The sequence below is a fragment of the Octopus bimaculoides genome, chromosome 3 (assembly GCF_001194135.2).
Source record: "Octopus bimaculoides isolate UCB-OBI-ISO-001 chromosome 3, ASM119413v2, whole genome shotgun sequence".
NCBI lineage: Eukaryota > Metazoa > Mollusca > Cephalopoda > Octopoda > Octopodidae > Octopus > Octopus bimaculoides.
This window is the reverse complement of record NC_068983.1, coordinates 118,650,556-118,663,278: the sequence shown is the minus strand read 5'-3', so window position 1 is coordinate 118,663,278 and position 12,723 is coordinate 118,650,556. Positions and strand designations below refer to the sequence as shown.

At 33.7% G+C, this 12,723-nt stretch overlaps 1 protein-coding gene and 1 long non-coding RNA gene across 4 annotated transcripts in view; one reads left to right on the top strand and one right to left on the bottom strand.

Annotated features, from left to right (window-relative positions):
* LOC106868416 (uncharacterized) overlaps positions 1–12,723 on the top strand; it is a 257,787-nt gene that overhangs the window by 78,369 nt on the left and 166,695 nt on the right. Inside the window, exon 1 of one of the 3 annotated variants that reach the window (XM_052966488.1) lies at positions 6,340–6,742. The exons of the other annotated variants lie outside the window; for them this stretch is intronic. Coding sequence (XP_052822448.1) covers positions 6,715–6,742 — 28 coding nt within the window. The 5' untranslated portion in view covers positions 6,340–6,714. Of the gene's footprint in view, positions 1–6,339; positions 6,743–12,723 lie in introns of those variants that run through there. 3 annotated transcript variants of the gene reach the window in all.
* LOC128247333 (uncharacterized) overlaps positions 3,026–12,723 on the bottom strand; it is a 24,885-nt gene continuing 15,187 nt past the window's right edge. The window contains exon 3 of the long non-coding RNA XR_008263719.1: positions 3,026–3,501. This is a non-coding gene — a long non-coding RNA (uncharacterized LOC128247333). The remainder of the gene's footprint in view (positions 3,502–12,723) is intronic.

Here is a 12,723-nt window from a genome sequence, read left to right as displayed (position 1 = left end):
GCTTTCTAAAACATTATAGAATAGATAGTAGAGACTATAGTAGCCTCAGAGACAGTGTTTGTTGAAGAGCAGTGAAAAAATATTTTTGGTGAACAGTAGTCTATAGCATGTGTTGTGTGATAGCAGCCTTGCCATATTAAACCTTTAGCATTCAGGTTACTCTGCCAAATGCAATACCTTTTTATTCACATTGTTTTGAATTAATCATGTATTATCTTGTAGCTTCAAGATTTTGATGATATGGTTATTTGATTTTTAGAATGACACTATAAAGTAGTTTTGTAAAAGCCAAAACTGGCCAGTTTTAACATAAAGCAGGTAAAGCATTTTGAACAGATATGGCTGGTTTCAATGCTAAAGGGTTAAGCATGCATGTATTGTGAAAACCTTTTTGTTGTATTTGCATTGAAGCCCGTGTGTGTGTTTAATGGTATGGCTGGTTGTTGTCACCAGCAACCATAAACAGTTGTTGCTGCTATTGTCTGAAGACAATGATTTGACAAAGCATTCTGTTCAGATAATGTTTCTCATCGAACAACCAGTCCTGAATGACCCTTCTTTTCCTTCCTACCTTCCTTTTTTTTTTTTTTTCTTACAATAATCCTTACAAGGAAGAGTTATGAAAGCAATAGTAAACAAAATAACAGTAAAAAGATTTGCTGGTATTTCTCCATAAAATCTTTACAAAAATACCAGGTTTTCTGATTATCTGTGAACCAAGTTTGGGTTTTGAGTTTTTGCTTAACTTCCTATTATAGATTTTCAAACAACAATATGTCAGTGCATGGCAGTTTTAATTGTCCTACTTATATGTATCTCATTACAAAAAATGGTTTGATTTTGAATCAATGAAGAGGCAATATGTGGTCACTCAGCCTGCTTGATATAGCAGCCAAGCACCCTCAAATCACACCCAACCTTCTTAAAACAGGCTGGGTGTGACTTAATAGTTAAACAATATAGACCTAGATATTAAAAAAATATGGGATGGTCAGAGCTTGAATGCATTTGTTCATAGAAAGTTCTGCTCAATCGTGACTGCTGTGGGAGTAAACAACGACAAGGTATTCAGATTTAATCTTGTCTTGTTTGTCATGAACAATCACCACAATATGTTCATCATTTAAAAGTAGATATATTGTTTCTGTTATATAATATACTCAGTTTCAAATACTTTATATTGTTTTTAAAATCTTTCTAGTTAATCAATTTAGGGAAGTCTCTATATGATCTCATGATTTGATGCAGATAGCAAACAAACCTCCCTCAATTTGTACCCCATCATTTTAAATAAGGACATCTTAAACAATTTTGTCATAAACACTCCCAAAGGAGAGGGATTATCACAGTTGGAATTCCTTTGATTATAGGTCTGTTTGGTGCCCAGGGCTAAATGACAATAACATGTTTTTTAAAATCCTATGAAGTACATCACAGATATAGTTTTGACTTATTTTTATACATATGAATGATATTTTGAGTGATTCTGTTCATACAAATCAGGAAGAAAAGATTTTTAGAAAAATATCTTCAAATTCCATTAATTTTCGATTTCAAATTTTGAATTTATACATTTATACATGCCATGTAGAGGATAACAGTTAATTTGTGTGTGTGTGTGAGAGAGAGAGAGGGGAGGGAGTATGTGTGTGTGTGTGTGTATATATAGATGCTACAATCTAAATGAAAGAGGGAAATAGTACTCATTGTATGTTGTAGACTATTGAAATTAAGGTTTTGTTCAGTACTTAAGTTTCATACTTTGCAATCTTTCATATGATAAGATTTCAGTTTGTGTGTGTGTAAGCATAGAAAAGTGTTCTTTGTTTCCAGTCTACCATGAAAACATGTCTGGTCTTGGGGATTTATTACCTTACTTAGAAATAGGTAAAGGTTGCTGACAGGAAGGGCATCTGGCTGTAGAAAGACACTAGCTGAAATGTTTTGTCTCAGAGAAGCAGTTCATATAAACTTATGTGTTAAAAATATAGAGCTTTACTCAAAATCTTGGTAGATTGCCAGACCACATGTTTTGACCTTATCTATGTGACAAATATTCTGGATGTAATGGGTTAAGCTAACATATGTTTGTTTTTATTTAGAAGTCAATAAACAAAACATTCACTGATTTGTGTGAAAGCTAGTCAAAATTTGTCAGCTTAGCTTAGAACAGCTGGAGTATTTATCACTGAGGAGGCTTGTTGAGGTTGAAACACTGTCTGGCAATCCACTGATGTTCTGAATAAGGCCCTGTGTTTTTAACACAAGAGTTTATTTGAGATTTTTCTCTGAGACAAAATATTACAGCTAGAGTCATTCCACATTATATATATTATACACACTAATGTGAGTGTGTGTTCTTTTAGCATCTGTTTTTCCATGCTTGCATGGGTTGGATGAATATATTATTTTTAGGTGGATGCTCTTCTTGGTGCCCACCCATAACTGTTTTTGAAGCAACAGATCTCTTATTCCATGTGGCTTTGATGGTACAAAGTGCCTAAGCTGGCAACAACAATCACTGCTGTACTTTTGAACAAACAATGACAGATCTAAGTAAACACACATAGTCTTCTTTCAGTTTTTGTCTACTAAATTCACTCACCTGACTGGTTATCCCAGAGTTATAGTAGAAAATATTTGCCCAAGAACTATAGTAGAAAATACTTGCATCTTCAGATGGGTCTGAACCCAAAGCCATCTGGTTAAAAAGCAAACTTCTCAACCACAGAGCTATGCTTGTCCCTATATATATATATATATATATATATATATGGGAGAATATACAAATAATAACAACAGACGAGGACAGGTGGTGTATATATATATATATAAATATATATATATATATATATATATATATATATATATAACATAGACATATCTATGTATTTTTCTCTGTTAAAATGAGCCAGCACTCAAATAGAGCGCATCTATTTCTTTGCTAATTTAGGAATATGTGTGTAAAGGCTGATGGTTTTTCAGTTAAGAATCTCTTTTTTTTTTTCCTTTTGCTAATCATTCAGCCTTGAAGTGTGAAGGCTCTCTGTTGTTTTCATACCAGCAGAAACATGAAACATTGTTTTTATTTGCTTCAGTCTGAAATATAGAAACACTTGCTTTTTATCATGATTAAGCAGTATGTTAAGAAGTGCACAGAAGATGGGATTATCACAAGTAAATATATAGAATAAACAAGAAAAAAGTTCATATTGAATTTATTGCTTATACTTTGTGGTACTTAAAAGGTCCAATTAAATATATCAACATTTTTTTACTAATGATCTCTAGCTAACTGGTTCGTTGATATGATAGCCTCAAACATAACTTTTACAATAGATGCTAATAAAAATCTTGATCTGGTCATTGTACTTAGCTGGCCTGTCTCATCTTTCTTTTATTTTCTCATTTTTTAAAGGCATGCTCATCCTTCATTTTTGTGCTGGCTGCTTTTGGATATTCTTATATTCAGATGCAGGATATTTCATGATCCATGCTTTCCTAGTAATAGAAATTTAAGGTATTGTTCAGTAGTACAGCAAAACTCCAAACAAACAGATTTATGGTATAGAGAAAGCTGATAGAACAGTTAGTAAATTGTTGCTATCCAGTTAGTTGCATTGTATCCCATTTAGTTTTTAAGTGTGTTGTGTGTTTTAGCCATGTTTTAGTTTGTTTCCAGCCAAATGGTTTCAGGTTCAATCACTCAGTGCAGTGATTTGGGCAGTTCTTTATTGCCTTGGGCTGACCAAAATCTTGTTATTGGATTTGGAGACAGCAGCTAAAAGAAGACCATCTTATATGTGTGTGCACACACATGACCTTACTTGCATGCATGCATGTCTGTATGTTTACATATACAATCATTTGTACGGCACAGTGGGTGGAGGTGTTGTCAATTTCTTCTCTCTGCAATCCTTTGAAAGTGTATGGAATAAGGGATACTTCAGATAAAAAACAGGTAAAGATTAGCATCATGAAGGACATCTTGCTGTAAAACAATGCTCCAAATAACATGTTCATCAAACTCATGCAGGCATGGAAAATTGGATATAAAAGGAATGACCAATATGTGCCTTGTGAGTATGCCCAGCACTTTGCCACCATCTCTATCCTGCTGTCTCCCACTCTCCCTCTCCTTCTCCTGCACTTCCCCCAGGTTGACTAACCATGTATTTCCTTTGCACACTTGTTTCTGTCTTCATTCTCTCTCTCTCTCTCCTTCCCCGGCTGGGTAACCTTGTACCTCCTCTACAGCAAGGCACCTGTTTCTGTCTCACTATAATTTTTCATCATCTCACACAAGATCACTCCACCAATGTCCTCCTCCCCTTGCAAAAGATTTTTGTCTTGCAAGTTACATCTTGGCTCTGTCAGTACAGTGCCACTGGAAAAGCATCCAGTCCACACTGTAAAGTGATTGGCATTTGGAAGGGCATCCAGCTGTGTAAACCTTGCCAAAATTGACCTTGCCTGTGCTTGTGCCGCATAAAAAGCACTAAGTCTACTCTACTGAGTAGTTGGTGTTAGGAAGCGCATCCAGCTGTAAAAATCCTGTCAAAACAGTTACAGAAACCTGGTGCAGGCTTCTGCCTGGCCAGCTCTTGTCAAACCGTCCCACCCATGCCAGCATGGAAGGCAAACGTTGAACGATAATGATGATGATGATATATATATATTATATAACATCATTAATTTACTGTCGACTTTTCTATGCTTGCATGGGTCAGCTGATTCATTGAGGCATATTTTCTATGGTCAGATGTTCTTCCTTTTGCTAAACCTTGCCTGTTTCCAAGCAAGATATTATTTCCCATAACTCCTTCAAACATGAACAGTCCAATATCTGCACATGTTTGCAAAACAAACATTGTTTCTTTTTGTACAACAACACCATTTGTTAGTAATAAGTACCTGAGGCCCAGACAAGGCAGTTCAAATACACACACACACACACACACACACACTCATAAGCAGCAGGCTACTTGTACACATTTATGTTGCTTCCACTAATTAAAAAAAAATAGTAAAATGTGGAAGATGGAAATGAAGGTTTGACTACAGAAGCTGATGCTAATGGATTAGTTGCATCCTGACCTCCAAGTGATGAACTTCTACTGAAAAAGACTGGAATATTATATGGATATATGGATTCTGAAAATGGTGGATGTGCTCCAAGTGAAAAAAGTACAGCCAGCTAACACTTGGGATTGAGTATGGTTAAATAACATGTACAATGCTTTCACCAATTGCTTTAGATATCTATGTATTTGTGAGCAATCATAGATGCTTTGTTAGCCCCACTCAGTGGAATATTCAAGACAGGAATGCACCAATAGCTGGCCAGCACTCATTATGGCAAAATGGACAGGAATAAAAGGAAATAAAGTGCCTTGCTCAAAGATAAAATGTGCTACCCAGTCCAGGAATTAAATCCATGTCCTTGTGATCAGGAGTCAAACACTCTAACCTCAAGGCTAAGTACCTAAACATGTCTTAAGTATTTGCTGGTATGAACCATATATACAGTATAAAACTGATGTCTGATTTTAAAGATTAGCTCTGTTAGCATATGATAACTTGTAAGTTAGCAATGTTTGTATACAAACCAAACATATGAGTAACATCAAGTGTAAGACAAGTGAATTGAAGTGCCCCTACATGATCATGTGAGCTACTAAAAGTAGTACCTAGATTCTTTCAAATCACACTCAGCTATCTTAAAAGAAGGGCACATTTTATAATGTATAGTTTTAGGCATACAAACAGTCATGATGGTCAAGGCTAGACTAACTTTGATCATAAGTCTGCTCTGTCAGTACTGTTCTAGGTTAAATGACAATGACAACGAAAAGCAAGTATATATGTGTGAAAAAGGTATATGGTAGAATTGAACCATATATCTCTCAAATTCTGGCAAAGACTACATTCTACTATTTCTGATACCACCACCACCACCACCACCACACAGAAAAATAGGTGTGTGAGTATAAGGTGAAGAAGATAAAAGCAGTGAATCAGGTTAATTTGCTTAACTTCTAAAAGCTTCGATCCCATTCATATGTAGTATCAAGTTATTTTTGTCATTCACAGTCTATTAACTATTATGCACAAAGCTATTTTAAGAAGATAGAAATCTGGATATTTTACTCTGTTTATATAAATAATTATAATTATTGACTTTGTTGTTATTATCATTATTATTATTATTATTATCATTATTAATTAGAAAGAAAATTCTATTGCATTAATTTTCTGTAATAGCTAATCATGTAACTACCTTCATATCATTTGCATGTTTAAAATGATATACATAACTTATTGTAGTTGTTACTGATTACATAAACACATAAGGATCTGACGTGGCATTTTATTTTAGCAGGTTATTTCACTTCAATATCTTTAAAATTTCTGACAGGAAATCGTATATGATTGCTCACGGTGTTAGCTAGTAAACCACCTTCATAATATGTAAAACTTATTTAAGATTACCAGGTCAGCAAAGGTGATTACTTAGTAGGATTATACAAATCTATGGATTTTTTAAAAAATTGTTTTTGTTTTTTAGCCACACACATTGGGAATAACTCACAAATTAGTATTTGATGTGCAAAGTCATTAGTTTGGGACTATACTATTTCACTTCAGTATTTGTTTACTACCAGGAGATCTTTCTGGAGTTGATAGTTATCATAAAATAATATTCCAATAACAATGATACTAAATGAAAATATTCTCCAAAGTAAGTATCGATTCAGTTTTTATTCCTCTAATAATAATGATACGCGGTTTGGTTTGTTTGTCGATATGTTTATTTTTCTATTTAATCCTTTACATACATTCAGATAACAATAACAATGACAACTATTTTAAATAATAATTGTTAGCATGCCAACCACATTGTAAAGGCCATACTTTCATAATGCTGTGAAAGAAAATTACTTTATCTTTTACTTGTTTCAGTCATTTGACTGTGGCCATGCTGGGGCACTACCTTCAAGAATTTTAATCAAATGCATTGCCCCCAGAACTTTTTTTCTTAAGCTTGATACTCTCTCTCTCTCTCTCTCTCTCTCTCTCTCTCTCTCTCTCTCTCTCTCTCTCTCTCTCACTTTTGCTGAATTGCAAAGCTAGGGGATGTAAACACACCAACACCAGTTGTCAAGCAGTGGCAGAGGACAAACACAAAGACACACTGACACACACATATATATGTGACAGGCTTCTTTCAGTTTCTGAAATCCTCTCACAAGACATTGGTCAGCCCAAGGCTATTGTAGAAGACACTTGCCCAAGGTGCCACACAGTGGAACTGAACCTGGAACCATGTGGTTGCGAAGCAAGTTTCTTACCACACAGGCACACCTTGTTTAATATTCTGATGAACATCAAAAATATTTAATGTAGCTTTTTAAATATTGTCACTAGCCAGTAACTTGTAAAAAGCTGAAAATACCACAGAACTAAATCAATGTATCATTCACAACATCTCTTTGAATTCCAAATAATTTCAACGTGCTACAATAATTAACTCTAGTAATTTAAAGTTCAGTTGTAATGTTTATAATTTTATAAGAAAGAAAAATCACTAAAAATTTGATGGCAAAGCTAACCATTCCATGAGCTTTTTCACTTTAACTCTTTCAAGAACATGTTTGTAACAAAATATATTGTCTGTAGTTTTCCTATCAATTTTTAAAATAGTGAAGAATTTAATACAATAGCTTTGCCAATTATTGTTGTACTAAACTAACATTTGAAACATTTTTAAGGGAAAATTCTTATGTAAAAATATATATTGTAAGATAGTTTTATATCAAAGAGCTTGACTTGTGTGTGTGTGTGTGTAATTCTATACTTGATCTCAGGTGATTTAATTTTTCTGAAAATTTAAACATCCTATATCAATTCATTTTCTTATTTAATCTTTCTAGTTGTGTTCCAGCTCATATGATTAATATATTTAGTATAGAGCACTCGTTGCATTGCATATGGCCTTAAAATTCATTTTAAATCACAAACTTGTGTCGACCAGTCATACCAACCAAATACATAACTATATATCTAACTTAGCTGTTTTTATTGTACCTCAAACCGTCTTTATTATTTACATACTTATTACAACTATATATACATGCACATAGCAATTATCATTCCAAAGAATTATATAAGATGTTTGAAGATGTTGAATGCCTAAGATGCAGTATTATCAATAGCATTATATTTTTTCGTTTTTCTTTTCTTATCGGACCATAAACCTCATCTTTGGGGAGGAAACAACTTATAATAATACAACTTATATAATACATCTAAATTGCTAATCTTCATTTATTCTCTGTGCATCATCATCAAGTGTCTTATTTCTGGATGTGTGCAAATTGGCTGGATTTGAACTAGGGACCTTTTTTGTAATTAATGGGTTATAGTGCTCTGTTGAAAAGAGCACTAAACAACCATTGCATAAATATGTACCAGTAGCCTATGTGATACAAATGTTATTATACTTATTCTTAGAAGTAAAACCTCCTATTCTGTTACTATGTCCATTTCATAAATAAGACTATTCTATTACTAATATCAGTCATTGGACTACAACCATGCAGGGGTATCACCTTCAAAGGTTTAACTGGTCAAATCCACAATAGTATTTATTTTCTTTTTTAAGTCCAGTTCTTATTTTATTGATATCCATTTGTCAAATTGCTAAATTATGGAACATAAAAAAAAAAGAAGTGACTATAAACAGAACAAAGGCATGGGTACAACACATATGTTTATATATACATATACACATACATACATTGTGTCTTTCTGTTTTTTTAATCATCTGTCATCTTAACCCAGAAGGACTTTCTTTGAAATGTTGGATACTCCACTCACCACAACAATTTCATTTTACTTTTTATGTTACTTTTCTAAATAACAGTAAGTCTTGCCAACAGAAACTACCACTAGTCTTCGATTCTATTTTATCTGACTATATGCAGTGGTCCACTTCCATGTCCAGGCTGCTGTCATCAGAAATTATGCTGTCTAAATAAATATGTGAACTTTTTCACCATACTAAGAGAGAGACTGATTTGTAATCATGATAGTTTGATTTCATGTTCCAGTTGTTTGGATTTAGTTAAGTACAAGATTTCAATCTTTTCCACATTTATTGTCATGTTAAAAACATGCCACACATTCAAAATGGTGTATAATTTCCTGACTATCGTATTGGAAATGAGCTACTAAGAGCTAATTCATAAGCAAAAAAATGTTCACAAATATATACACATCATTTTCTAGTGATAGACATCTATGGTAAGATGCTGTCGACACCAGGAGACTTCTCTGATTTTGTTTCATCATAATCATCGTCATCATCGTTTCATAATTTTCCATGCTGGCATGGGTTGGACAGTTTAACAGGAGCTGTTCAGACTCGAATTGTCTGTTTTGGCATGTTTTCTACTGCTGGTGCCCTTCACAATGCCAACCAGTTTACAGAGTATGTTGGATGCATTTTACTTAGCTTGACATGTTTTCTCAGGTACAGAAAATCGCCACAGGTCCCAGTCCTTTGTCATCTCTTCAGTGAGGCTCAGCATTTGAAGATCCTTATTCATCACTTCACCCCACATCTTCCTGGGTCTACCCCTTCCATAGGATGACAGTTACTAGTTCCTGCATTTTGGATAGTAGATCCAAACTGATGCCTTCCGAAATTTATGGAATACAGTCAAGAGATTCAGAAGAATTTAAGAGATAGTTTAAAAACTTACTAAAATGTTCCTTTGTGTGCTTCATGTTATTCTCCTCCATGAAGAGATGTAAACCATTCTTATTCCTCATTGGTGCATTTCCACCTATACACTGGGGCTGGCATAGAAGACCACATGATCAGTAATGTCATGAGAATCAGCAAGTTATGCTTTATTATGATCTTTTTAATAAACAAACAAGCGCTTATTTGTAGTCCTAAGTATAAATGTCCTTCACACCTCTGTTTAAAATCTTTTAATGTTTCTAGATAACCTTCTAGTCTTTGTTTAAGCAGATTTATAGCAAAAAGTCCTCAACACTGATCGCTTGTAGATTTTAATCCGAAAATTTGTCAGTTGATTGGTAAATTACTTTATTATTGATTTTGAATTGCTGAATATCTGCCAGTCATGTCTGGGTCAACATTAAAATATGTAAATTGCCAAAGAGCAATATAATCTATACCAGTAAACTACGAACAAAAACACACAACTTATGTTGTGATTATCCTTTCTGTGTCATATTTATTGCCCAAGATTATAAAAGCTTTCAAACTAAGATGTAGTGTTTTAATCCATAAGTTAGTCAGAGGATAGATTTTACATTTTAAGTTAGTTGTAAGATAAGGGACGGTATCTATGATAATTTTGCTTCATAGAGGTGGATACAACTGATAGCATAGTTGTGGCGATATGAATATAACATAGACGTGTTTATCATCATTTAACATCCTTTTTCCATGTTGGTATGGGTTAAACAGCTCAACTACAGATGGTAAGCCAGAAATTCAGTTTATTTTGGTTTGGTTGCTATAGCTGGATGCCCTTCCTAATGTCAACCATTTCACAATGCACAAATACATTTTATGTATCACTGGCATGTGTGCCTTTTACGTGTCACCAGCATGAGTACCTTTTACATATCACTGATATGGGTGCCATTTATGTATCAGCAACACTGGCCATGACCAGGGTTTCTCTTAGCTTGATGTGTCTTCTCAAGCTCAGCAATTCACCAGAAGTCCCTGTCACTTGCCAGTGCCCATGTTTATGTTGTGTATGTCTTCATAGTTTATAACATATGTACGTTATAGCTAACAATATATTTGACAAACACCATAAAGGACAATGGATTAGCCAAATCAATAGGATGACAGACAAAATGCCTTGAAATATTTTACTCATCTGCCTTTTCATTCTGACTTCATAACCCTTGATTCTTTCATCCTTCCACATTTGTTAAAATAAGTATCAATTGACTATGTTAGAAATAAATGTTTTTTGACTAAGATAAAATATTTTCTTAGAACAGAAAACCTGACTTTATTAAAAAGATTTTTGTTTGCAACAAAAATAGTTTGGTGTCAGCTTTGTTTTTGTGATAGAAACTATATTTGATAGGTTTTCATTCATTTTGATTTTTGTATTGTTTTACAGGGTGGGGCAGAGAGGATGGACTTTTTGAAAAGTTCACAAAATCATTAATTTTTGCTACAAACAAATATTATTGACACCAGTGTGTATGTATTGAATTAGCATTTGTCAAAATCAAGTGTGGGAAACAACATCCATCATGTAGTGTCCATTTTCATTGATGCATTTCTGAAGGTATTCTTAGAAGTTAGCCTCCACTCCTTCCAGCAATGCTCTGTCGATTTGGGCAACTTCCATGCAAATAGCTTCCTTCAAATCATCCAATGTATGGGGTTTCTAAACCCTTTCAACAAATTTCTGTTTGAATGAACCAAGGTTTAAATGACATTGGTGAAAACATGGCAGAAGCAGAATGTTAGGTCTACCTTCAAGTTAGATAAGTAAGTATATAATATACAGTAACAAGAAATACAGAGATACATGTGTGTGTGTGTGTCTGTGTGTGTACTTGAAGTTGACAATTGATGTACATTGTTACATGGAGTTTCTCTCCAGATATGACCCATCAAGTGACAAAAAGATCTTCTGAAGGACTTGCACATGTTAAGAAACTCTGAGTTGTGTTGAAGTAAACCATTGACCTTGAAACTAACAGATAATCTCTACTACATTTTTTGAGTATCATTTCTCCTGTTTCTTTACCCAAATACATACACACATACATGTATAAATGTATAGACATTATATTTGCTATCTTAATCCGAAGATTAAACAGACTAGACATGCATTAAAGGATTTAATGCAAAAAAAATCTAGTGATTATTATATTACTTTCTTCAGTTTTACAGAAGTACTTGACATTTCTATCAAATCGGAGAACTACATGGAAAATTATAGAAATGTAAATACACGTACACCCACACACACACACACACACACACACACACACACACACACACACACACACACACACACACACACACACACACACACACACACACAGTATAAAATATATTCAACTGTTGCTTTTTCTCAAGGAATCAGGATATGAATACTCAATTCATGTTGTTGAGTATACAGCTTATTGAAACTGAATTCCTTTCTCATGACTCAAGTGCGACATGTGAAACTCAGCGGAATTCAGTTAAAGTATAAGCATTTGTGCGTGTTTAAATGACCTATATGTGAATGCAGGTATAATTGCAACACATACAATATACCTTACCTATACAGACTCTAAAACCCATTGTATATATACATATATATATATATATATATATATAAATATGTGTGTGTGTGTGTAGTAAATTAACTATTAGCTGATAATTATATAAGCAGTAATGTAACTGAATAAAAAAAAAGGATCAAAGTTTCTTTCCAAGCCATTGGCTCTTAAGGCTGATTTCCCAAATTCTGTGGCATATATATTTCCCCACCCCTTGAACAGGAAGACACTGGCCCATTGCAGGATTACTCATTTTCATCATATATACATATATGATTTTCATCATATATGTATATATTTTATATATATATATCTATATATATTTTACACACACACACACACACACACACACACACATATATATATATATATATATAT